This window comes from Apis laboriosa, unplaced genomic scaffold (assembly GCF_014066325.1).
Source record: "Apis laboriosa isolate Shangri-la unplaced genomic scaffold, ASM1406632v1 scaffold151_cov152, whole genome shotgun sequence".
Classification (NCBI taxonomy): Eukaryota; Metazoa; Arthropoda; class Insecta; order Hymenoptera; family Apidae; genus Apis; species Apis laboriosa.
Window position 1 is genome coordinate 469,527 of NW_025221867.1, and position 27,585 is coordinate 497,111.

The following is a 27,585-nucleotide window of genomic DNA, read 5'->3' on the forward strand; positions in this document are numbered from 1 at the left end:
CCCAAGGCTGTTCAAAAATCAATGAGGTCAATGACTTGTACATAATCACCAAACCATTTACAAATTTTTATCTCTATAAATTTTCCAATTAATATATTAAAATTTCCAATTAATATTAAATACGTAATCTTAAATATTTCCTCAATTATCTCTATTTAAAAATAAAAATAAAACTAAAAACGCAAAATTATGCTATCACCATATACCTTTATCCTTTTTCCTCTCGAATAGTCAACCCATTCCCAATTTTATTCCACGGATTGCATTCCCATCTATCGAAAAGAACGTAACAAATATCTTACCGAATTAGTTTTTGATGTATCGATAACAAAAAATTACTAATTTTACTAAATTTTACTAAATTTTACTAAATTTAGTAATTTATTAATTTTATTAAATTTTTATATTCGATTATTAAACCACGTAAAACTGTTATTCGTAGTTATTCGAAATAAAAATAAATAAACTACTTACCGAGTTAGTTTTTGATGTATCGATAACAAAAAATTACTACAATTTTTATACTCGATTATTAAACCACGTAAAACTGTTATTCGTAATTACTCGAAATAAAAATAAATAGACTACTTTTATTCGTGTTACCTTCGTATTTTAACTTATATTGTACTTTATAATAATAACATCGAATAAAAGAAAAATTTCTAATTCCTAATTGTTAAATTGGATCCATTGTCAATATTATCGATATATATATACATATATATATATATCTATGGATAAACGTATCAATATTACCGATTGTCACAAGTCTGGCGCAAGGATGAATCCGCCGAAAAAGCGTTTATTCTACGCGAGTGGCGTGCACGAGTAAATCACATTATCACGGAACAATAGCGTAGCGAACAACTGTTATCAATCGCGGCATGTGTCACGCGCATTAGCGAGCATCGAATGAATTAATACAACCGACAGAGGAGACAAACGCCTCGGTTAATCGGATCCTGTAGCAGTAAAGGGATATATTTAATTATTATTACGCTCTGTAACATGTTTCACCTGGATTATCTCGGACGCGTAGTTTTTAACCCCGACCCATCGTTCCGGTGGAATTGCTTTGAGAGGACAAGTCTACATATCAGATCCGGAATGAGAAAATTACGTTCGGATTTTGTTTCGTCGTGTTTAACAATAATAAAGTGTATATAAGAGTAGTTTTATCGAGATTTTTGTATTTGGATTGGATTTTTGGAATTGTTGGAATTTTTTTGGAAATAGTCTTAACAGCTTGTTTTAATTGAAAGTGTATACTTTTAGGATATCTTTTTCTCTCGAAATTATCTTAAAACAACAATTTTTTGTTTTGTAATAGATTTATTTTATTATTTATATATGATAGTTGATTTTGTAATTTTGTATTTTGATAGTATTCGAAAGAAAGAATATTAGTAAGTTTTTATAACAAGGTTTTAGGATAATTCTTTCAAGTACAACAAGCTGTTTTATGAAAATTGTTAAAAAAGGATTAAAGTCTTATAAATTAAATAACTAATATTTTCAATTAATTACTTACGTGTATGGCTGTTTGGAAAGATAATGGTTGACATCTATCACTTACCTGAAACAGAAAAAAAAAGTAAAAGGTTAGAAAAATATACGCATGAAAGCAAATATAAATAAAATATGAAGTTTACATTATCGATGAAACTAAACGCCTGGTAAATAAATTTTAAACGAATTACTCGTCGAATAAAAAGCGCATAAAAAAATTTTTCAATTTAATTTAATGTTTACTATCACTAAAAAATGGTATAACACAGGTATATGCTCGTATTTTCTATTTTCGTTGTAACTCAAATAGTCGAGCGAATGTAAAAATTGCGGTTAGAGATAAAAGCAGTCGAAATAAAATTTTTCGCTGATAAACAACGTAAAAAAAAAAAAAAACAACTTCTTTTATCCGTTGTATAAACATCCTTTATTAGAAAGAAGGAAAAATAAAAAAGAGGAGGAGGGAGGGGGGGGGGGGAATAATATAATGAAGAAAAGAAGAAACAATGTTTACTTCCAAAGCATTCGCTTTGATTTTAATATACGATCAGTTTGCTGCTTCCATGAAATTGTATTGCGAGATTTATTTGAAATAAGCAAACGTTGAACAAATCGATTAAGATCAATATAAGATCATTTATATCTAATAATTATTTATTTATTTCTTCAAAAATTGAAAAGAAAACTGAAAGAAAACTAAAAAAAATCTATTTTTTCCTCATCCATTTCTGCACGATTATATTTAAAGCAATATCTAAAGCTATTATCTAGCTGAATCTTATTCTAAACATCTAATTAGGAAGCAATACATATATTACTATAAATAAACGGAACTCGTAAAACCCGATTTCGATTAATTAACATAATTAAATTTCATAACGATTAAACGAAGATTCAACTTGTTTAATGTCTTCAACGTGCCATTAATAAGACCGTTATAAGCAATATTTTTCCAGAAATAAACATATTCTATCATATATCTTACCCTTTATATAGTTCATCTTAAAACTCGATTAAACTCAATTAAAATTAATAAAACTTTAAATCGTTATAACTCCGAAGATAGTGATTTTTAATCAATGAATAAAGCATCGTTAGAAGCGCAGAACCTTGCCCTTTAAAACGCTTTTTCATTTATTTCGATACGACTTCCGGTTCCCGAGATATTGTCGTGTAAACAAAAGAATGATATTTAATCATTTATCTTAAACCTGATTAAACCCTATTAAAATTATGAAAACTTTGAACTTTTATAACTCCGAAAATAATAACTTCCGGTCAACGAGTGAACGATCATTAGAAGTGTGGAACCTTACTCTTTAAAACTTTTTTTTGTTTTTCTTGATACGACTTCCGGTTCCCGAGATATCGTCGTATAAAGAAAAGCGGTAATTTTTAACCGTTTACTATCTTCGTCCTCGTCGCTTATTCGGATCTCTCGCTCGCGCCTCGTCTCACTGACCTATCCCAAACTCCAGACAAGCGATAGACGCGATTCCTGGAAAAAAGTAGTACGCATTTCCAGGAAAATATTTAGATCATTGGGTCACGAGCCCATTCATAATTTCTGCACTGTCTTGAATATTTTGAGTGTTTGTATCTCGGTAACCAATTGAGATATCGGGATAAAACAAAAAGGAGGTTCAATGATATGGTCTTCTCTATTTTCTGAACGAGTTTTGATGATTAAATATTTAATCCTTTCTCGGTTTTTTTTCTATTACATTGATTATGGTAGGTATAAGGAAAAGAATTGAATTTAATACCACAATTATAGGGCAACGAATTAATATCAGTTATAAATTCTTTCTATGGCTTCAATCAAGTTTATATGTTATTATTCGTGTTTTATATTTGAAAATCAACGTTCCCCATTATTTTTTTTTGTTTTGTTTATATGTTTAAGAAAATTTGATATTGATATTTTCGTCAATTTTTTAATTAATTTGTCAACATACAAATGCGTTTATTTTATTCTTGATTTTATTCGCCTTATTCTAACCGTTTCAATTTCTGAACACTCCGTAATTGATCACTCTGTATGCAATATAATCACTGAAAAGGTTAAACGAGAAATAAATATCGCTCGATACCAATTGCTCGTAAAATATTCGAGAGCACGTTCCGGTGTTTCTTACATTTTAGTTTCAGGGCAATAATAACGAACCGCGTTTCAAAACGATTTCCGTAGATGCGCATTGGTGTGCATGGGAATCGAGATAAAACCGATTAATTTCCGTGCTCTCCGCGTAGATATTTGATAAACCGATACCGTTGTAAATTCAATGTTTGACATCGTTGCGCGATCTACAGTTCCCTTAAATTGAAACTGTTTGCGTTTTCAACGGAAAATATATCGGGCATTAAGCATTCGAGAAATTACATTCCATGTTAATCGAGGAATGCAAAGCAGATTAATTTAATTGGCTATTTCACCGTTCCAAAATCCATTAAGATTTATTCTAATCCGATTAATATTGTTTCATTTCACGCAATCGTTTGATTAAACTTCCACGATCTGATGATCGGCTCCGCGGTTACACGTCACCTCTCCCCCCTCCCCCCGGGGCTGCGAATTAAAAACCGCGAGCAAATTTAAATTTCATTCGCCGGGGAGAAAATCTCCGCAGCTTGATCACACCCGGTTGTTCGCTTTTGTAGATTCTACCCGACAGATCTTCGCACCAGCACGCCCCACTTTGTAATTGCCCAACGTGTAATTTTAAGATCGCCGAGCAGTTCCCGCTTCCGAGAGTTTCTCGTTCTCTTTTCTCGAACGAAGCTGATATTACACCGTTTTTAAAAAAAAGAAATTAATTTAAATCCTCCCCTTGAAATTATCGCGATGTTTGTGTTACGTGCCCTTTTAACGATTAACAGGTTGAACGTTGGATCATTTCCTTATTATTAACTTTTCATTTACGTTGGAATGGGTCATATCCATCGTGTTATCGATTTCTTTCTGTAAGTTTTTATAATTCGTTATGTTTATTTTATATTACCAAGCATTTTATTTTCAATTATTTTCATTTTATTTTTCTTGTGCAAAATAATGGCTTTCTAAATAAGTTACAGTGTGTTAAATATATGATGATTTGAGAAGGTTTATGAGATGCAGATGTTGAAATTTTATAGGGAAATTTGTGATTTTTGATTGTTTTCATGATAAATGGAATAAAAGAAGTTGTATTTCGTTCCGTTCTAATGCACACGTTTCTTTCATTAAAATTACAACATCCACTTTGTGGAAAAATATAACCGTTTAATTCTAATATTATTCTTTCCACGAATGTTTTATTTATACAATGAAACGTAAAGTATTTTTGTTAAAGGTTCTTGTTCGGTTGAGGGGCTAATGATATTAGGTTAGAATATATAGGTTGATTTTATGCCTCGTGCTCTTCAAAGTAGATAGATCTGAAGTACCGAACGTGTATGTACTCGAAACTAAGGCTAAAATTATCGATAAATATTGGCATTACTCTATTAAGAGGATAATGTTAATTATTATTAATGATATTGACTTTATCGATGAATTTACTAATAAATGAGAAATTGATAGACTATAATAAATTTTTATACTTTTAATACGAAATTTGGATAAATTATTTAACGTTATAGATACAATATTCGTTATTTAATAATTCAATGCACTTTTCCTTTACTTTAAATTTATTTTTATCAATAACGCACTATATCGATGCAAGGATTAATAATAGAAAAATCTCTTTCGATATAATTACACTTCTCTTTGAAAGGCGTTCAAATTTCGTGCAAAATATTTTATACAATCCAAAACAATTTCAATTTCACTCCCAATTTCAACCCAGATCCCGATTACAACACAGACATTGCAACATTTTACACAGACAATTATATGTCTCGTACACATCCTGCCCAAAATATTTTCCACACCCAATTAACAATACCCAAAATATTTCAATTCCTAGCTTCAAACCATTTCCTAACTCTCTACCTACATTTCTCACATGTACATTACACGTCTCGTACACACGTTTCCACAAGCATCCATATTCTGTTTATTATCTCGTCGTCGCTCAACAACTGAAAACTATGCGTTTCCTCAACCCCACCCTCCCCCACAAACTCAAACTAATTCCCCCATACCACATGGAGGGCAACTCCATACACTCCGAGACGTCTTTCGTTCTACCAGGAAACCGCGATATCCGACACGATGATCCGCCACGTGGCCGTTCATCGATCGTGGACGAGCGAAACGTGAAAATCGTGAGGCGGTCGGTGATTTCAGGTCGGCGCAACAAGTTTCAGGGAATTCACCGACACCCGAGAGAGAGTTGGCAAGATAATGTTGCGAAACACGCGACCCACCGCGACCCCCGCCGGCCAACTGCTACGATAAGAGAGGGTCTGCATGCCCTTTGCAACGAGGGAGGAGGAGGAGGAGGAGGAGGAGGAATGCGAATTGTCGCGGAAATGGAGCGTTGCACGCGAATGGCCGCGCCAAGTTTGCGGCTCGCTTCGGCCGCCATCTTGTTTTGCCGGAACGTTACACGCGTGTTGCGATAATCCGTGATCCGGGATTCAGACGTTCGCCCGGCCGACAAGCCGCAAAACAACGTCCCCCCTTGTATCGGTGGAATATGATGGTATTCGTCCGTGGCGGTACGCTTGGGAGCGTGAAGTGAACTTTCGCTAAACTTGCCCGGAAAGCCGATAAAACGGTGCGGTAACATTCGTAAGGTTAACGATGGATATGATAATGGTCGATTTTGCACGCGAGAACATTGTGTTCTTTAGGATATGACTGGATGCTTTTCGTCTGATATATCGTTTTGTAATATGTTCGTGGGATATTATTTTGGCTTCTATAAAAGTATGGTCTATTTATTATACACGTAATTTTTAATTTAAATAATTGTAATATTTGGATTTCTGAGTTGAATATAATTCGTTCAAAGATATAACTTTGGTTTGAATTATGGTTATATCAATTAGTGGAACGATTGATGATAACATTTTTAATTTGTTAGCGTGCAAAGTGAGTATTCCATGATTTTTGTATCTTGTATATTAAAAATTAATATATTAAGTAAGATAAGTGGAATATTGCAATATTTCCACGATTAAATAGATAATCTTCTTAATGAAACTTTTTTTTTTTAAAGTTTCAATAATTGAAAATAATGATATATATTATGGAGAAATATCATTGATGAATGGATAGAAAAAAATTTATCTATAATGTATTTATTGACATATCTCGATACAATGCTTATCGCACGAAGCATGCAAGTACTTCAATAAGTATTCACGATCAACAAGATTATACTTATGGCAAACAAATTCGAGTCAGTGTTTTCCTAAACACAATTATCTCGTTGAACAAATACTCTACGATATTTAACTTGCGTTGGCGTCGAAGAACTCTGGAGACAATCAATAACTATATAATAATACATAGTTAACAGTTGCAAGTACTGTTCCTAAATAAATTGACAGACTTACTTTCCATTTATTTACTATTTTGTCAACTGTTATTCGCAATTATGTCTTGTTTAATCCTTTCGTGATTATAATTCTTGCATTTGAGATTTTCAATTAAATAATTAACTTTTTTAAATAGTTTCTATTGATATAATATAGATTTTTACGAAATTACATTCATAGTTCAAAATGTAAATTTATATAAAAATAAATATTTACTAAAAACAAGAAACAAGAAGATAATAAAAATTTTAAAATATCTGAATTATCAAATTCTGATTATGAAATACCATTTTAAATATTTATATTTAAATTTATGATATTCGAAAATTATATTTATATTGTCCTTGTTTCGATCATACATTTAAATGAATTTGGATTCCCAGTATTTTAAGCCTTGTTTTCAGTTTATTAACTCTTCTCAAAAAACAATTAATTGTAGTTAATAATAAAACTTCAAAATTCTACAAAGGCCTATTATGTATCCTTTTTCGTTAATCAATTAAAAAATTGTTTAGAATTGCATTTTTTTTACGATTTGATTTTCAAATAATAAATATTTTTTTTCCCACAAAAGGGATGTAAATTTATAGACACACACGCGAAATTTTTTCGTTCCATGTATATACCTCGCTTTGTACCAAACACGCGATAAAATCAGATTGCGAGTGGGGCAAATCGATTTTGCGAGGGTGCTTTTTTTCTCTCGCAGAAGCGTGTTCTCTGCAAATTCGATTCGTCCTTGAATCTCGATGGTAAATGATTTTAAGCATGGAGCATTAGTCGTGGAAATTTCGAGGTGTTCATTCGTTCCAGATAAAACAGTCGTTAACAATTGCGCTAACAAGTGTACTACGTATGGTAAAATAAATACGAAATTGCTTCCCCTGTGACCCAATTTGATACGCGTCTCCGTTTAACACGTTTTTAAATTGCTAAATTTCGCATTAAAACTACATTTTCGAAAATATTAATTTTCTGTATTCTCTCTTCTTTTTTTTTTTTTTTTCTTTTTATCGTCCATTCGACGATGGTTTAATTATTATAGATTAATATAGAAACAGATATAAATCTTATAATTCGTATCTTGACGAAATTTTGTCTTGCAATTGATATTTTTTATTACTTATTGGAAGTGATTTTGAGATTAATTATTAAAAATAGTGAATATTTTTGATAAAAATAAATTATATAAATTGCTTATTATTCCTTTTAGTTTTACAGAAATATAAATATATTCTATCTTATATAATGCTAAAAAATGAAATAAGAAGGAATTTTTTTTTTTAAATTTAAATTCTCGACTATTTAATTTCATGTTAAAATCAAAATATTTTTTCGTTCATAAAGGTAACCTCGAGCACAATATTGTTTTCGTTCAAACTATCGTAAATTTGGACATGCATTTATTGTTTTTGTTGATATGCAATTTTAGGGGATGAAAAATTCAAAGTTTGCAGAATCTACAAGTTATTGAAAGCTGTCTATTACAACGAAAAATATTTTCGCTTGGTTTTAAATTTTGAACAATCTTAAACAATTTTTTTAAATAACATAATATTTAATTAATTATTCAAAAATTTTTAAATGTTAATTTTAAAAATAATCATCATCATATATAAGAATAACAGAAAGTAATTATTAATTTTTTTTTTAAGAAAAATAATATAATATGTAAAAAATTCCTATTCGAAAATTTAATCGCAATGTACCACGATTTATTAATTGTGTTAAATTTTTTATATTTCTTATTGATTGATGGAAATATGATAATGTGTATTTAATGTTAGTTCTGTCAATAACTTACCAGCTTTCATTATTATTAGAACTGGTTTCAATAATAATAGAAGTGGATTTCAGGTTTACACAGTACAAGATAAATAAACTGAACGTAGACCCTTGATGGGTGATGAGACATTTGATTGCTGATCATTCACTGTAATCGTATATCAATCATCTCACCCTTACTCAATGTTTCTTATTCTATCTTTTAACCAGTTTAGAAGTGAGGGAGGTGGAGAAAGAAAATAATCGATAATTTCTAAAATATCACCCCAAAAGAAAATACAGATAATAATATTGACATTAAACTGAAATTATTTTAATTTAAATCAACACATATAACGAGAGTTTTTTTTTTTTAATATTTCTCGTTACAAAATAAAAATATTGTCATTATTGTTAACAATAACAAATAAACTATACAATATATAATTTTTTGAAACATGAAATTGAATTGAAATGTCTCAATCTGATTTATTTTTAATAGTTGAAAAAACGAAAATGAAAGTATCTATAATAAAAAAAAAAAGAATTTCATCACACAATCTGATAAAACGTTTCGATCTACAAACCAGAGAGATCTTCAAGTTGAAAACCCATTAAAAATAGGTTCTCTTATCGAAATACTTTCCTCATTCCACTCGATTCAACTTATTATTACGAAATTTCATTTCGCCAAGCTTTCTTCCCCTCGATTCCTCAACAACACCTTTAACCATATCCAGACATCGTCCCTGTAATTCGCTTTTTATGATCCACTCGGACACGGCCATCCACGAAGGATTCATTACCGAGCCGCTCTAATAAAGCCGCGCGCCTCGTTTCCATTCTCCTCGCTCGTTCTTTTTTTTTTTTTTTTCCGGCTGCCGGCCGCGAAGAGCGCCATACTTCCGGCGTGACGTAAATTGAGCAACGTCGTTCGTCGTCGTCGAGGCTCGCCAGAGGCGCAGGGTGTCTTGCGGAGGGGGGGAAGGAGGACGAAGAGCGAAGGGAAATAAGTGGGACGTTCCATGCCAAATCGATCAGCCATTCTGATCAAAGTGAAGGGCTTTGAATGTAAGCCGGGCGCTCGGCCGGGATTGCCAAGGAAAAATCTAATTTGAAACTTAAATGGAGGAATTTGTATCCCGTTGCTCTTATGACGACTCTTTACGCGTAGGAAATGAAAATCACCGGAGGGGCGGTGGAATTCTTTTGATTCTATCGCGATTTCCGGAGAGCAGCGCGCGCCTTTCCTCGTATCCGAAACTTTTAGGTATTTTATCCTTTATTATCATTGATTGTAAAACTCGAAGCGGCGCAAAGTTGTGAAATATCGTATCTTCTTCTTCTTCTTGTATCTTTCTGAATCTTTTTTGTACTTTAACATCGTGATTCCTCTTCTGAGATTCTATCGCGATCTTCGCGCTCTTGAATCATACGTAACTTCTCTATTGATCTAAATCTGTAGTGTTTCTATCATTGATTATAAATTTAAAGTGATATAGAGTTGTAAAGTGATACTCTTTTTCACAAAGTATTTATGCGATATTTAAAAGATTTATGTTAATATATGTATGTTATTTTTTCCTAAGTAAAACATCTTGTAATTTGAAAAAAAACTTCAGAATTTGAATTATATAGTATTTTATATAATATTTTATAAAATATTAGAGTAACATTTTTTTTCTTCCAATTTTTAATCAAATGTAAATAGTCTTACAATTTTTGATATTTAATGTTCGACATTTTTTCTTAGCCATTAAATAAAGCTTAACAATAAAAATAAACATTCTATTCATATTCGATAATACAAAACACATCGACTAAATAAATTGAAAAGAAAGCTTTAAAATTACTTTCTTACGATTCTCATCCAACAGCTTTTAATTTCCCGTTATTTTAGACGGATATATCGATCGATCGTCGTTGTCGAAGTTCGAACGACGAAGTTCGAAGGACAGGGTGTAGATATTTTTAATTCACAAAATTGAAAAGTTTCTTCGAAGAGAAGGACGGCGTCCTTTTTAAGGCATGCAAAGCCGCCGAAGAGGAGCCGTGAAATATCGTTATTGCGTAGGTTTCCTCGTTTAGAGGGAGGCCACGTTGTATCATCCTTACGTTAAGAGTTTAAAAAACCAAGATAAAAAGTCCCCGCCCCCTCCGCAGGACGAAAATAAGGAACAAAGCCCGTATAATTATTTGTTGATGATACAACGAGACGCGATTATTTTCCGGATAACGGAGCGAGTGAGCAATGGTGGAAAACGAGGCTCCTGAAGGATGGAGAAGGAAGGAGAAGGAGGGGAGGAGAGGGCAAAACTTCTCCACGGCACGGTGTAGATTGGTAAGAAACCAGCGGAGCGTATGGCGCCAAGTTTGCGTGACAGATGGCGGACCAAAGTCTGGAATTTACAGCAAACGTCAGCTGATGTTGCAATTATTTCTGCCATCCAGTTTTGCTGCAACTTGGGCTGGGTTGATTGTGAATCGCGTTGCAATTGATAATGTAATTTCGATTATACGATTTCGAGCGCTCCGCTCCGTTTCCTCCGCCCCCTCATCCGAATCCCTCCGCCCCTCATTAGGATGAAGCGATGATGCATATTCGGAATTACTTCTATCATTAATCCTTTGCGCCCCGGGGACGCTTTAACACTAACTTCGATAAATCCTGTAATTAGGGAAGGGGAATTTGGCGAAGGAAAGTTTACGAGCTTGTTTAATGCGGATGAGAATTTGATTATCCGTTTGGATTAATCTTATTTCTTCTTGTTTTTTTGAATCGTCGCATAGATGAAACATGGATTTTTTTATCAGATATAGATCTTTTATCCTTGCGCGTTTGTTTGTAAATTTAGAAAGAAAGGAAATAAATATCGTTGAGAATTATTTTTCTACCCTTGCGAGCAAACACGAAATTGAAACAAATGAAAATACATTTATTCAATAGCCGCGTCTGTTCAAGTTTCACAAATACTTCATGCGGGTGCAGCTGGTTGATTTAATTCGATGCCGAGGTTTTCTACGCGGGTGAAATAATGGAATATCCCTTTCGAAAGAACGAAACACGTGTTTCGATTTTTATATATTTGATTTATATCTTTACGCCTTTACCCTTCGTTTCCCTTAATTTTCAATGCGAATCAACATCCATCATTTTTTACCCGAAACTATTCTTAATAACCATTTTAATCCCCCCCAAAAAAAAGAGAAAGAGAGGAAAAGAAAAAAAGCGAGGCAACGTGATATAATTTATTACACAAAAATCCCCCCTTCTAATTTTTATAATTCTCGAGACTAGATTGGAAATCGTTTCAAAATTACTTCTCGAATTACTTCACCACCCGCGAAGCGAGACGAGCTTTTCAATCTTCCGATGTGCAAGTAGTTTGCGGCAATTACATCGGATGATTTATAACTCGTTATCAACCTCTTATTAAAAGGAATCGTACGCGTGCATAACTGTCTATCGGTTACCATAATTTATCGGGGCCTCGTGTTACACAATACGATATCAACGTCGGCGAGGTCGACTTCTATTCATTTTATCGGCGAAATCCAGCGTACGTGGCGCCATCGTTACGGAACAATTATCATAGCAGCCACTGTCATTGAGCCATTGATTTATTACTCATCCTCGTGGAATTACGTGTCGTTAACTCAACGTTACGTAAAATCAATCGAAGAAAATGTAAATAAGTTATTTCAACCAAATGTAACTCTGTTAATATATTGATCTTTGAAGGTGCATAAAATCCGATATTAGCGTTTCGAATCTTTAAATAATCCTTTTCTTTAATTATATACAAAGAATTTACAATAACCTTACAATTTTTAGATGTGTCTTCAATATATAATCATCTCTACATTCCATTATCCGAAGAGAGTTATATGGAGGGCGAAGGAAAATCCTCGAACGACCAAGGATCAAGCCCGGCCATCTATGGTAGGATTAGAAGAAATATCAGGGTCGACACTCGACCTCGAGCTCCATCCCAAAATGATCCTTACCGTGATTAGAACTACGGTCCTAGAGAAGGGAAACAAAGAGAGGGGGGAAAAACGAGGAGACCTTCTGCTGATGTTATGTCTGCTATTTTGGTGCTTGGAGAGGGGGAGGGAAGGGGTGTTAGGGTTGAATGGGGACCATAACTGGAGGGGATAATTCATAGAAAGAGGGATTCGACTGGTAGGATTGAGCGTGGGGCGCGAAAATTTAGGGTGACGCTGGTCACTTTATTCATTGAAATGTCGAGCGACACGCGTACAGCCGGCTGACAGTTTGACCGAACCGCGTGTAAATATCGATTACGGGCACGGCCGCGATTGAACGAGCTGGCAAACGCATCGAATAGAGTGCCGCGAGCCCCCGCGTTGATTGATTCTCCCGAAATAATGGAATGACCTCCACCAGTGTCGTAATTTACCTCGTTTTTGCCAGAGAGTTGGATCACTGTGGCGTATGCTCCTCTTGAGCATCGATAGAGAAGCTTCTGGAGAGGGGGAATTTCGATAAATTCATTAAATTTTGGAAATTAAAAATTGTTTGGTAATTAGATTTTTTTTTTTAGACGATTCGTGAATTTTTATTTTAATTTTTGACGAATTTTATAGATTTGCAGTTGCTTCTGATTTGCACCAAAAAAATTCTAAAAGTAAGGAATAGAAAATATTTATTTCTTAAATGGAAAATAGGAGTATGTTTTTGAATTGATATTTTTATTGCATGAAATGAGAGCTCTAAAATCTGTGGAAAATCTTTTTTTTTTTTTTTTTATATTACTGAATTATTAAGTATACTTTTAAATATGTTTTTAAAAATAGCAATTTAAAAATTATTAAAAATGGATGACTCTCTCTTCATCTTGCTACGAAAAAAGCTACGAAAGAAACTGTATGTGATATAAAAAATTTCATTGTAGTGTATTTCGTTCTAACTCTTTCATTATTTTTTATATAAGATTTTTTCCTTTATTAATACATATAATATCCTTTTCATATTATTAATTAATAAAATAGTTAATAATTAATTAATTCATAATAATCGAAGAAATTTTTATTTATCAATAAATAGAGCTTTAATTAAGAAATGATTTTATATTCATTGATTTTTTTCTTATTCTTGTAAATAACAATATGCAATAGCACAATTGTTTGTATTTATATTTTATTTTTATTTTTTAATAATAAATGACAATTTTTTAATAATAAATAATAAATGACAAACAATTTTATTATTCTTAAAAGATTTGAAAAATTATAGATTTGTCTTTATTTTGTAATTAATTATTATATTATATAATACATTTTTAATTATTTGTTTTTATTGAAATGATAATGATTATATTTATTAAATTTATTCACTATCCCAAACATTACTTTCGAAGTTATTATTTCTAAAAAAAAAAGTAGAACACGAACGGTCCACGTAGTTGTTTATTAAAAAGTTTGAAACTTTTAATAAGCTTCAAACTTTTCAACTAAAATTATGCTATTTAGAAATTCAATACATTATCCAGAAAATTATATTGATAATTGTCAAAAAAGCATATTTTTACGAAATATCTGATGCTTTATGCGAAAATATAATTTTATTTATTTGAATAATTATACATATTGTTGACACTATAACGTTCTTCTATGATACGTTTTTATTTACAATTTTCACAATAGTCACGATAATTAATTAATTTATAATTATTTACACAAAACAAATTGATTTATTTTACAATATAATATTCTTACGAGAAACGGAGAGCAACACGTCCGTTCTGCTCCGTGTTCGGAAAACGACTAACGTTAAATCGATATTTTGGGTATCAATGACAAATCGATATTGTCATTTCTCGTACCGCGGTTTATATTGATTTTTCATTATGATTTTATACACTATAGTTATCAACAATATATTTTTATATAACAATTTATATAACAATTTAATTAATTAATAATCTTTTTTAATTTTATAAATAATTATTGTTATAATTAAAGATATAAAATGTTTTAATATTTATTTTAAATTATTTTTAGATTAATTTCATATTGATTTCAAATATAAATTATTTATATTTAGTTTATATAATATTTATATAATTTATATAATTATATATATATAGTTTATATAGTTTAATTTTTTTTATTTTTATGTTTTGAAATAAAATGAATTTATTCCAATAAAATATTTATTTTTATTAATAATATATAAGTTTATATTAACATATTAAATATTTAAAATGAAACTATCATTATTTTTTATATTTCTAATATATCTTTTTCAAGAATTTTTATTTATATTATATATATTTTTTGATATTATTTTTAGTCAGAGAATGTGATAATAAAATTTATGAAAGCATATACAATCTATATTTTTAAAATAATAAAAATGGTGTTTATTAAATTTTTATTTTAAATAAAAAAATTTCAAATAGAATATTATTTATAAAATACTTAAATAACCTTATATATAAAAGAAGAAATATATAACAAATGTATAGAATTGTTAGTAAACACGTGCACACAGAAAATAATATCGTTTCTCAAGAAAGCAAAAGATAATGTTGAAATTCGAAAATGGATGTTTTACTGGAGACAATAAATGCTCTGGCAATGTAATCGAACAACGAATTTATTGAAGCAATTGATTCTCAAATGGGAGCAAAAATGGTAGAGAGAGATTTGGAGTTCACAAGACAACTGACCTAGGAAATATTCATTGCCTTGAAATGGTCCCTAAGTTATGCGTATAGGTTCCGCATAAGTTGATCGGTGAAACTTACTCGAGTTCTGATATCGTTGTTCTTGTCACACTCTCGATGTACTTGTAGATTGTTGTTAAATTAATATTACGTTTATTAAATTATTAAATTAATATTTGTTAATTAATTTAAATTAATAAATTTTAATTCGATAATTAATGGGAATTATTAGATACGAAATGGCTTTTTAAAAATTGAGTATAATAATTTTATATAATGTTTTCTCCGCAAATATTATCTATAATTATTAATTTAAATTTATAACATTGCTACTAAAAATTCAAATCGAATTTTAATCAATATACAGTGACTATGAAAATATAATTAATAAATTGTTTGTCCATCAGAAAAATATTTATTATAATTATAAATAGTTAGATTTTATTAGATTAATATATTTACAATTAGTTGTAAAAAATTTTTCTATATTTCAGAAAAAAATGCTCAGAATAATTCTTTTTCATGATGAAAAATCTTTAGTATTTCATCATTTTTTTTCATTTCTATCAGTGGTTTAAATACTATTTCGCTTGTTAATTGGATGATAGAAAAACTAAAATTTTTATATATTTAAAATTTTGTTCTAAATTTCGTACCACTACGAAATTATATTTAAAAAAATAAATGAAGAAAAAATCAATACCATTTAATACCATGAAAATTTCATAAAAAAAACTGTCGAAAAATAAAAATGTATAAATATAAATACATTTTTAGTTAAGATCTATAATATATAATAATACCTGTATAAACTGTTTGAAAAATTAAAACAAATTTTTGCCATAAATAATATAATCGTGCAATAAAAACTACTTAGACTTTTCTTCCAATTATAAAATTTTATAAAAATTAACTAACTAAATACTTTCTACACAATTGCGAAACAACCACAAAACAATCCTTTTCTAATATAATATTAGAAATATTCAAATATTAATTACAATTATCAACGAATAGATCGAAAACAAGCAAAGCAATAAAGAAGATCTCCCAAACAAGATTTCTTTTCATAACACGTAGGAGGATAACAATTATCGATCCAATGTTTATTAAAACATTGCTTCGTGAATCGTTATTAATCACCCCTCACCCCTGAGAGAAAGATCGACGAGCTCGTCGAGAAAGAGAGAAGAAGACACGATAGCCGGATAACGACGTGTATCCAACTCGACCAACGCTTGGCGGTCTTTCAATTTCCTCTTCCTCCTCTTCTCCACCCCCCCGATGAAACGAGTAAAATTTCCATATTCATCTAACGCCACGGTACACGTAGATATCTACCCACTATTTCGAAGATTCGCACGTTACAAGACTCATCCCTGTCCAACCCTGTTCGACCACGACAATTTCGATTGTTGATGATCGGTTGATCATCGCCCCTCCTCCTGTAATTCTATATGTAATCGCCCCGTCTTTATCGATTGCCCGCACTCCCGATCGAATCGATTAAACAAACACTCGTTCCGGCTATTTGTCCGGACGCAAAGAGCCGAAGGCTCGCTCCTATGAGCGTTGTCCCGCAATCGAACGAGCGGACAAACGCGTTCCATTTCAAAGCGATGACGATCAAGATCGCATTAGCCTAGCCCATGTTCCAAGGGTATAACGATATTCCCAGGCCAATAACGAAAGAGGTGGTTGGACAGAGAGATGGAGAGAGAGAGAGAGAGAGAAAGTGAGGGAGAGGGAGGGGGGTATGGAGAGCGAAAGGAGAAGGAGAGGGTGAGGGTGGGGAACGAGAGAACAATTTCCACGTCATTCAGCGGCCAGAAAATGATCAATTAAATGTCTGGGCATCGAGTGATGCCATTTCTTCTCTTTATGCAAAAATCTCTAGGAGAATTTCCGCGGCGACCGAATTCGTCAAGCGAGAAAATTCAATTTCCGTAACCGTGCGAGCAAAGTCGTCGGTTTATCCGGAATCTGGTTGTCGGAACCGCATCGAACATCAATAATTCCGCCGGTCGAACGGCATAATTGGCCCGACTCTGTGGACTCGATTTATTGTTTACACGCAGCTGGCCCGCACGCGTGTTCGGCTCTGTGATTGGTCCTTGTTCGACGCGTTTGGCCTTTTCACCCTCTTGCTTTGATTGATTTTTTTTTTGGTCTCTTTTTCTTTTTTCGTTTTACGTTTTTTTTTTTGATATATATTTTTGATATATAAAATAAGTTATAAATTATTGTTTTATTGTTAATGTCATATTGTGAACAAACTTCAGGAAATTGTGTACTAATAATAATATCTTATACACTCTTTCCAGATATAAAAGAAATGTTATTAAAACTTATCTAGATAGGGAAAATACTTTGATTTGTTTTATTAGCTAAAGCTTTTAATAGAAAAGTGTTTTGAGGGGAATAGACTAAAAATGTGGCTGAAATGTAATATATTAATATGTAACTTCCCAAGGGAACTATTTTGTGGATGACAACAATGATATTCAACGATGAAATATCTATTCATATATTTATTTTTCAAAAATGTGAAATTAAAATCTCTCTAAATAAATAGATAAACTAATAGATATAATGATATTAATTCGTTATATATTTTGAATATGATTATATATACATACATATATATACATTCTAGCAATCCTTTTTTACAAGAAAAAAAAAATTAAAAATATCATAACTCATCTAAAAATCATCAAAATCAGAAATCGAAAGGCTTTCTGCTAAAGCCTTCCTTTTCATCCTATATTTCCTCACGAATTTTTCTTTCTTTCCTCTTTCTCTTCTTTTTCTTTTTAATTACGCACGTATTTTTATTATATCGCGATTTCGTGGCGGGAGGCCACGAAATAGCTGAACGAGCATCATCCCGACAATGCGCGAGCGTTATTTGCGATTAACTCGCGAGAATTTCCGCGAAAACGGTCTTTCGTCTGGAATCTCCCCTGGAATTTCGTTCCAGGTCGCGGAACATCGATTTTCCGGGATGGGGGAGACAGAGAGAGGCATATATAAAGCAGGGAACCAACCGCGCCCGTTTGACGAAACACTCTCTCCTCCCTCAACCCCTTCCCAACCACACTTTTCCGCAACCTTTTTGCCATCTTCGATTCCGTTCGCATCTTCTCATGGATCCTCCCTCCACACTCTTTGATTCCCGCGGGTTCTATTAATTCTTCCCACTCTTCCCTCTCTTAACACCGTTTTTTATTACACCGTCTTCTCTAATCCTTTATGCATCCCTTTACGTCCCTTTACGGCTCGAATCTGCTTACGGATTGCTGCTCAGTTTCCATTCTTCTTCTTTAGTTTTACGAGCATATGTGCGAGGCTTTTATTATCGAAGTTTCGAAGAAAAATATTGCGGCCACGGAATGCGACGAGAAACGATTGCGTTCGGAATGAGAATTCTTATGACGATCTCTATATTTCGAAATATATATTTAATAGGTATTAGAATATCTTATTATAATAATTTGAAACAAAAATGCACTCATCTATCCAAGAAGAAAAATTCGAGGGAAGAGAAGTTTTACTTCATTCCTAAATTATTCTATCGATTACTTTTAATAATTAAATACTGTTTCAGTGCACAACTTGTCCTGAACTAAACCGGACAAATCACGATTTGTTTAGAATGTGTATCTAAAAATCTCTAAATCGACGATTTGAATAATTTCCAACTATTTTTTCCTATTTAATTTAATTCAAGAAAAACCTTCCAATCGTTGCTTGTTAGTTATGAAGCGTGTCACCGATCGCTTGATATTCCACACCTTTCTCTCTCTCTCTCTCTCTCGAAAAGAGAAAATCAACCGGTTCCGGATCCTCCATCTCGCTCAGTCGACATCGTGCGGCGAAATAATTTAAACTTTCGATAAACCGCTTCTGTAACTGAGAGCGGAGCAAGGCCTCTCGGCTAGGGGAATCCAATAAGAGTCGTGGTCGGTCCGTTGCACTAAGAGAGAGAGAACGGTGGAAATGAATTTCCGTCTGGTGCAGTCCCGTCGTCGCGTGTTTAAGCGAAATACAAAATTAATAGCCGACTAAAGCGTTGCCCCTGTGTCTTTGCTCCTTTCCGTGCCCTCTGTTTGCATCCCCTCTCTCTCTCTCTCTTTCGTTCGCCGCTCCTCCTCCTCCTCTCCTCTTTCTCGCCCTTCCAATCCGAGTATTCTTTCCCCGTTCCAGCTAGCTGCACAAAAGGTTGGATACGTAACACGTGTGACAGATCTAAATGGCGAGAGTCTCGTTAGAAAGTGCAGCAAGTGTCAAATCTTCTTTTTACGCGAGTCACGGGAAACAAGAGGCATTGGCTGGAAAGAGTTTAATAACGACGCATCGTTGTTGAAAAAGAAATAAGATCAAAGGGCAATTTTCATCCGCAAAAGTGGACAAAAGTATCGTTAATGTCAAGACAATGTATTTACGATCGAAAGTACGGTTCTTATCTTGGGAACGATTATTTCGTGGGAATATCGACAAAATGTGCTTTTTAAATAAATTCCCTTTTGAATAAATTGGAAAATAATTCGAATATTTTCGATGCTAGAAGTCGAAACGAATAAGAAGATTCGTTTATTACAAGTGATCGAAATTTAGAAGAAGAGGAACGAAACAAAAATTGATAAATAATTTTGTTTGAGATTTATAGTCCAAATTTACTATAGATATATTAATATGTGTTTTCTTTGATATGGAAAAATATGGCTGAAGATCATTTTAACACGAATGTCAAACTGAAAGATGCACAATAAAATGTGTATTGAGAAATTGGATCCGAATTATTTGAAGAAATATGTTATAAAATTATACATAAATTGTTCCTTTTTTGTTTTTTCCATCGATGTGTTAAAGAACAGAAAGAACATCAAATATTGATAAAGCCACATCTATCGAAGATTTATTTTTAAAATTTAAAATCAAAAAAATTCAAGATATCATGGGAACTATTTGAAAAAATATGGTTTCGAATAAATTGCATTTGAAGTTTCTCATTCTACCATTCTTTTTCAACGTCCTCAATTTCGTTCCACAATTTCCAATTCAAGAAAATTCTTTGATGAAAAAAAGGATTTTTTAAAAGATTTCTATTTTATTAAAAAGTGGCGGGCAAAATTAATGATTTCCATTGAATGAATATAAGTCTGTTTACATGGATCCTAAGTTGTACGGTAAATAAAATAAAGAGAAGATTAAAAACTGCGCAGGCAAGATTTTATTGGATGTAAAGAAATAAGAGGGGAGATTTTTCAGTAATAAAACGTACAGACGTTCCCTGACCATCTTTGATCTATTCATCAACCATCATACCCTCTCAAGACCTTATACTACTATCCCATTTTCACCCCAATATCTACAACCGTCTTCCTGTTTCATCCTCAAAACAAGATTTCCGTGATCAATCGTCCATTTATCGCGTCGAATTTCTTTTTTCCCCCTCTCCTATTTCGTACATCTGTTCCGGTACAAATCATGAAACCGGAATCAACGTTATAAATCCAGAAAGATTAGCGTAACAGAAGATGATAAAATATTTTTTCTGCATTAACTTTTATTTTTATATGAGATATTTTAATAGAAAATTAATTTAGAACAATATAGATCTGATAAAATTAAACATGAGATATATCTTTTAAAATTTATTATATGTAAAATCTTTTCATTTGAAATTTATTATATGTAGATATGTAATCAAAAATATGAATATATATAATTTCATTTAAAAAAAAAATCAAATTTGAAAATTCTATTATTTCTAGATTGGACACTACTTGAAACAATTTAATCCAGCTTAATGGAATGCTCCATCGACCATTTTAAACTTATAATCCATGATCCGGTTGCACGAAACACCCCTGTACCCAATTTCATCCAGCAGTTTTCCTCAAAATTGACACGAGCTTTAATTAAACCGGAGTTTATTGGCGTCGTAGAAATAAAATTGGTCAGTTTCGATCGGTTTCGATGGCCATTTATTTCCAACCGAACGGAAAGGGAGGAACATTAAAAGGGAGGAAATCTTGTCGATCGACAAATAAAGTAGAAACCGATTACGACAAACGGCGAAGAATTTTTAAATAGATTTCGAGATTCTGCCCGATCTTGCCCGTGGAAACGTGAAATTAATAATCCAAAGAGCCACTCCCCTTCAAAAGTGCTTTCACCCCTTTCCGACCGAATTAGCCCCGGTAAAAAGCCCACTTCGTCTTCGTCGAAATTAAAGGAGAGCGCCTCCACTTCCCTTTCAACCCTCTCCTACCCCGCTCCTCGATCCTCGACGAACAAAGAATCATTACGGATTCGTAGCGCGACAGGATCACCGAAATATAATCGTGGACGATTTTTAATCAGCGGCCGAACGATACCGAAAGTCAAATACAACCCTCCTCCCCCGTATTAAACGCCGTTTAACTTGCACTCCCCGGGTATTCGAACGTGTCTAATTAAGCGCAAAGAAGCGAACGGGGGATGGAAGGAGGGGGGTTCAGAGTACACAACAATTAACTCGATTAATTCACGCGGCGTTCCAGTCGAAGACGTTGGCTTAAATTCACGGGTAACTTCGCATCCCCCTCCTTGTCTATTACCCCGTTTTGAGTTTCATCCATCTTCATCTATTTCACTTCGGTCCTCTCACCGGTTTGCCGGTTCCCTTCTTCTTCCCTTCGGCATATATACAATCCTGAATAAGTATGCGAGCGTGTATCGCCATTTCTCGTGCAGACAGACAGAGAGACAGAGAGAGAGAGAGAGAGAGAGAGAGAGAGAGGAGGCAGCTCTCACACGAACGAGCAGGCTGCACTCCAACCTAGTTAAGAGAGAGACCCAGTTTCTAGCTCTACAACTAAGAACGACGTGGAGTTCGCTTGCGACGACAAGAAGCAACGAGTACAATTAGCTTTCACGGGGAAAGAGACAGCGTCGGAATCCGTGGACTATTCTGACGGAGACGAGCGCGGAGAATTACTCGGGAAAACAAGACTTCGGGGAAACAGGCTGAGGAGAACAGGCGAGAGAAAAGGAAGAAGAAGAAGGAAAAGAAAAAAAGAGACAGATACGAAGAGGAAGTTGGATGAAGAGGTGGGGATAGTGGAGGGTAGGGTAAGAGGGGTGGTAAAGAGGAGGGTGAAGAAAAACAGGAGGAATGAGAGAGTAGGGAGAAAAAGACGCGAGAACAGGAAACGCGGAAGTGCACGGAGACGGGGGGATGGGGGTGTGGAGAAGAGAAAACGGCAACGAGACATTTTTCCGTGGGAGCCGATAAATAAAAAAGTTGGCCAGATTCGAGCATTATATAGCCGGAAGACGCGAAAGAAGAAGGGCAAGGGAGAGGACAACAGGCGATGACAACGATCTGGAGGACACGTCGCGTCGTTGTCTGGAGAGTATATATATATACTATATATAGGTGGAGGATGCATCCAAGTTCCACGAGTTATAGTATCGATAACTCGTATGTCGGCCGGGACAACTTGACTACTGTATATTCGTTTTGTGCCAACCCATTCGCAGTCCGCTCGAACACCGTCTCTTTTCTTTATTCCGCCTTGCTTTCCGCTCCTCCACCCCTCTCGCCAAGGACACGGGGGGCGTACGTGTTCCCATATTTACAGAAACGCGCGCGCTCTCTCGAAACGCCGCGAGCGGATCCTCGCGTTTGGCTTTTTTCTTACGCTTCACCGCCCTTACCGTATTCGCTTTTCCACTTGTGCCGAGAGTAACGGGTGTGTTACATCGAGGGTATGTGATTCGAATAGGATTTATTTTGGATGCTAAAATACAAAAATTTGGGATAAAGAAACGAAGGGTGTAAAAGATAGGTAATATGGTATGAAGATTGTATGTTTATTTTTATAGAATTAATTGAAATGATGAAGAAATGACAGATGCTAGTGTAAGTTTAAAAAAAAATAAGCAAAGTAAGCGCAATATCGCAAAATTCCAAAAAATTCATGTCTTGTTTTTTCTAGAATCACTACTCCCTTGAAACTGAAAATTTGAATAAAAATTTTTTGCTACAACGTGGTATATTTATCTGTTGCTAATGTAATTTTTTCTTAATTCTAAATATATTTTTTGCATATTTATCTGCTATTATTATGTATAAGGAAAAATATTATTCAAAAATTTTATTAATATTAATAATTCGTATTGTTTCAGAATTCTTGATTACGCAATTCTTCAATTTCCTTTTTTTGTTCTGTATTAGAGATTAGCATCTTTTTATTTGTTAACGTCGTAAATTAGATGCGACATTTAATTTCCATCGACGGCTAATTTTAAGGGAGTTCGTCATAAATTAATGTCCTTTCCCGTGGCTAACAGCACCCTGCCTAACTCTTCCTTCCGTTTAAACTAATTTCACGAGATAATAACGGAGACGATGAGCTTTGAAAATGAACGATGGCGGATAATCGATACGAAGCGGCTGAATATTATTTAGTTAGTCACCGATTTTCTGATCGTGCATCGCGCATTTAACAAAGTGAGCATCGAAATCACCAATTTCGCCCGTATATCGGTTCCTCTACATCTACATCCAACAAGAAACTTCCCTCGCTTCGAGCATCTCTGTATTCAATCGTTATTTTTATCCCGCCACTTTTTCTCTCGTTTCAAACTAATTCCAATGAAACTGTACTCTCTATCCGTATTCCGTCGGTACGATAACCTCTCTCAATTGATTCTCCACACTTTCGCGTGGAACGTGCACAGAGCGCATATTAAACGATCCACAGTGTTTTTCGCCTCGGTAGAATGAACATAAAGGTTATTAATTTTGAAGATTTTTGCACGAGATTTCGAAGTGTTACAAGAGATTTAAGATTTCGATATCGAGATATAGATAAGTATTTCGAAATCTAATTTAAACCTAACCTCAAACTTTGGATTCAGAAGACAAGTATGAATGGTCTAATTTCGGTTCGACTCGGTATTAATCGGACACGATCGGTGAGAGTTCGAGAGTTCTCGGCTATAAGATCTTTAGCCGATCGAATCCGATTACTGCCGAGTCGAACCGAAGTTGGACTATTCATATCTCGTGTTACGAATTGAGGTTAAGTTAGATTTTGCGATACTTTGGAATATTCTAATCAGATGAATGTTAAAAATACGAGAAGATATTTTTATTCATTGCTAAACTTTCAAAATTATTGCCAGTTATTATTAAATATCTAAGTTAAACAATCTTCGTATTTCATTTGCAGAGAAAAATTTTAAAAAATACAAATATTCAGACAGTATAATAATATTAATTTTTCGTAAGCAATCAAATAAAAAATAAATAATCGATAATCAGCTACAAAATTATTCGGATAATGATCAATTACTTTATTTATAAATATCATATTATTTAAGCACATATATGACAAATATCACACGCACGAATTATGTGTCTTTAGAACAATTTTTAAAATAATGTTTTTCTCTAGTAAATACATCAGTACCTGCAGTGCATTTTATAAATCTTATGCCTGAAGAATGGAGAAAAAATGCGCGAATAGGGAGACAGATGTATAGTAAGAAGGATGAGCGAGGAATGCTTACACTGCAACTTTTTTTGAAAAAAGGTGAAAAAGAAGATGATTAAGCATTTTCGCTCGATATTTCGATTTTAAACGAACATACACTCCAGAAATAAAGCGATACTATTGGATATTGGCAGCTACCTGTAACAAGTATACATTATATACTTTTAAAAAAAGGATATATATCTCCATTAGTATTAGATTGTGATTAGAAAGAAGATGTGTATTTGAAAAAATAATTATCGTTGCTTTTAACGATGGCTCGAATATGTAAAGATTATTAGATGTAATAAATTGTATTATGTACAATGGAAAGAAAATTTGTATTAATCCTTTTAATTTAATACTTCCTTAACACATAATTTTTCAGAAAAAAAAATCATATCTTATAATTCTTTCTCGATCGATTAAAAATGTTCATCGCAAAAATATAAAACACAACTCACGTTCATATCTCTTTATCATCAGTAAAAATTAATTTCCACCACGTCACGTACTTACAAGCAAACTTCAATTTGAAAATACCGCAATACGGAGAATTGCCAATCAATTCCAGACGTGAAAAAGAAAAAAAAAGGCCTAAAAAGGTTGACACAGTTGACTTTAATAAACCATAAACGCAAATACTTATCAAAATATACTCTACCATCATAAGACCCTCCTGTTACGATGTACACAATGCTCTGGAAGCGTGCCATAAGTCGCACACAATTTTCTCCCTTAATTTTCTCCGACCATCTCTCTCATCACGCGTCATTCCATCTTGGTCATTCCAACCATCCTACCCTCTCTATCTTCCCTTCTATTTATCCTCTCATCCATCTTTCTCCCCCGTCCCATTCTTCTTTCCATCCCTATCCCGCTTCCTCTGCCAAGATGCCAAACGAAACACGGACAATCCACGGTGCACACCGTGAGACAACTTCCATATTATCACAGTCAATTTTACGAAACGTGAATTCTAACCGGATTATTCGTACAGCGAATGCAAAGCGAAACCAAGTGTATTTGAAACAATTGTCTCTAACTATGGGCAATGTGGCACGTATTTCTTGTTAATTGTCGTTCTTTCCTGCTCATTGGAAACCTAATAAATCCAAAATGTCACGAAAATCACTGGACTTCATTCACTGGAACCAAGCGAACCTCCAAAAAAAAAAAAAGAAAAAAAAAATTCCCTCCTTTCTCCAATCCAATCCAACCTATCAAAAAAAAAAAAAAAAAAAAAAAAAAAAAAAAAACCTATCATAGAAAATATATTCGGAAAAAGAGAAGAGGAAAATAACGGAAACGAACCGTGTGGCGGATTAAGATTGGAACGAGACGAGACAGAGCGAGAGGATAAATAGAAAGAGATTCGGAGAAATGGAACGGTCTGTGATGCGGACGTGGCCTTCGGGCGTTTAATCGCGGCTTTTGCTCGGACATTTCGCGTTTTACCGAAAACGAGGGGAGCGACGGAAATACCCTTTAACACGTTCCAATGTGCTTAACCACCGCTTATCCGCGCGGTGTTTACGATTTTTTAATCGGGACCTACTTTACGGCTACGATCGGCCGGGCATTAGCGGATATTTGCTAACGTTGGAACGGGGTTGTTCCGTGGCAGGCCGCGTTTCGGCATAATTAACACCGTTTCCACGTGGATTACGCGCATTGGCTACCTATGCGTGCCATATCCCGGGATACAACCGTTCTCGCCTATCGGAAGAGATTTCTGCCAACGATTAATACGGAAACTGGCGCACACCGTTCCAATTGATTCCGTGCAGCGATTTTATGCGCGATTGACCGTTCCCGTCGCGTGCCACAACGGGGCAACGGGCAACGCTGCTGGCTCGTTTTAAAACTATAAAAATATTGACTCGATATGGAATGGACGCGAAATCTTTTTCGGTTTGACGGGTTTATTGTTGATGAAATAAACTGGCAGTTCCAGCTTGTACATATTTCTTTCTCACTGTTTTGCTTCGTTTCCAGTTGGGAGATTAATTTAGAATATATTAGATATATTGTTGGGAGAATGTGAATTTGAAATTCTTATTTCTGATTTTATTTAGTAATTGGTAATTCTTTCTTTTGAAATGAATTTTTATAACAATTTTTTTTATAATATTTCATTTCTAAAAAATTCATAAAAGAATCTAAATTTGAAATTTTATCGATAATTGTATAAATTAATTAATCAAGAATCTTTTATTCGTTTTATTTTCATGATACAGTTAATTAAATAATTAAATTTGACTTTTTTCTCTTTCAGACTTTTTTTCATTTTTTTCAATTATTCAATCTTAATTTTTAACTCTATTTCATTATTTTGTTTCAATATGACATGGCCATTTATAAAATTTATAATTAATTAATATAATAAATATCGAAAATGATGATTCTTATATATGAAAAAAAATTATAGAATGAAAATTTTCGAATAAAATTCTTTCAAAAATTGTAATTACGCATTTTTCCTTATATGAGAGTCATTTGTGACATTGCAATTAATTCAATATACCTGCTTGTTTCTTTAGCAACGATTATCTGCCTGTGGATATGTGAATGGGCTGACTTAATTAAAATGAAGTGCACAATTGATCTTCGAG

The 27,585-nt window shown here is 33.4% G+C and overlaps 1 protein-coding gene across 3 annotated transcripts in view; it reads right to left on the reverse strand.

Annotated features, from left to right (window-relative positions):
- LOC122710736 (insulin-like growth factor-binding protein complex acid labile subunit) overlaps window positions 1-27,585 on the reverse strand; it is a 434,244-nt gene that overhangs the window by 248,069 nt on the left and 158,590 nt on the right. The window contains exon 2 of one of the 3 annotated variants that reach the window (XM_043928776.1): window positions 1,532-1,576. The exons of the other annotated variants lie outside the window; for them this stretch is intronic. Within the exon in view, the coding sequence (XP_043784711.1) occupies window positions 1,532-1,576 (45 nt within the window). The remainder of the gene's footprint in view (window positions 1-1,531; window positions 1,577-27,585) is intronic. 3 annotated transcript variants of the gene reach the window in all.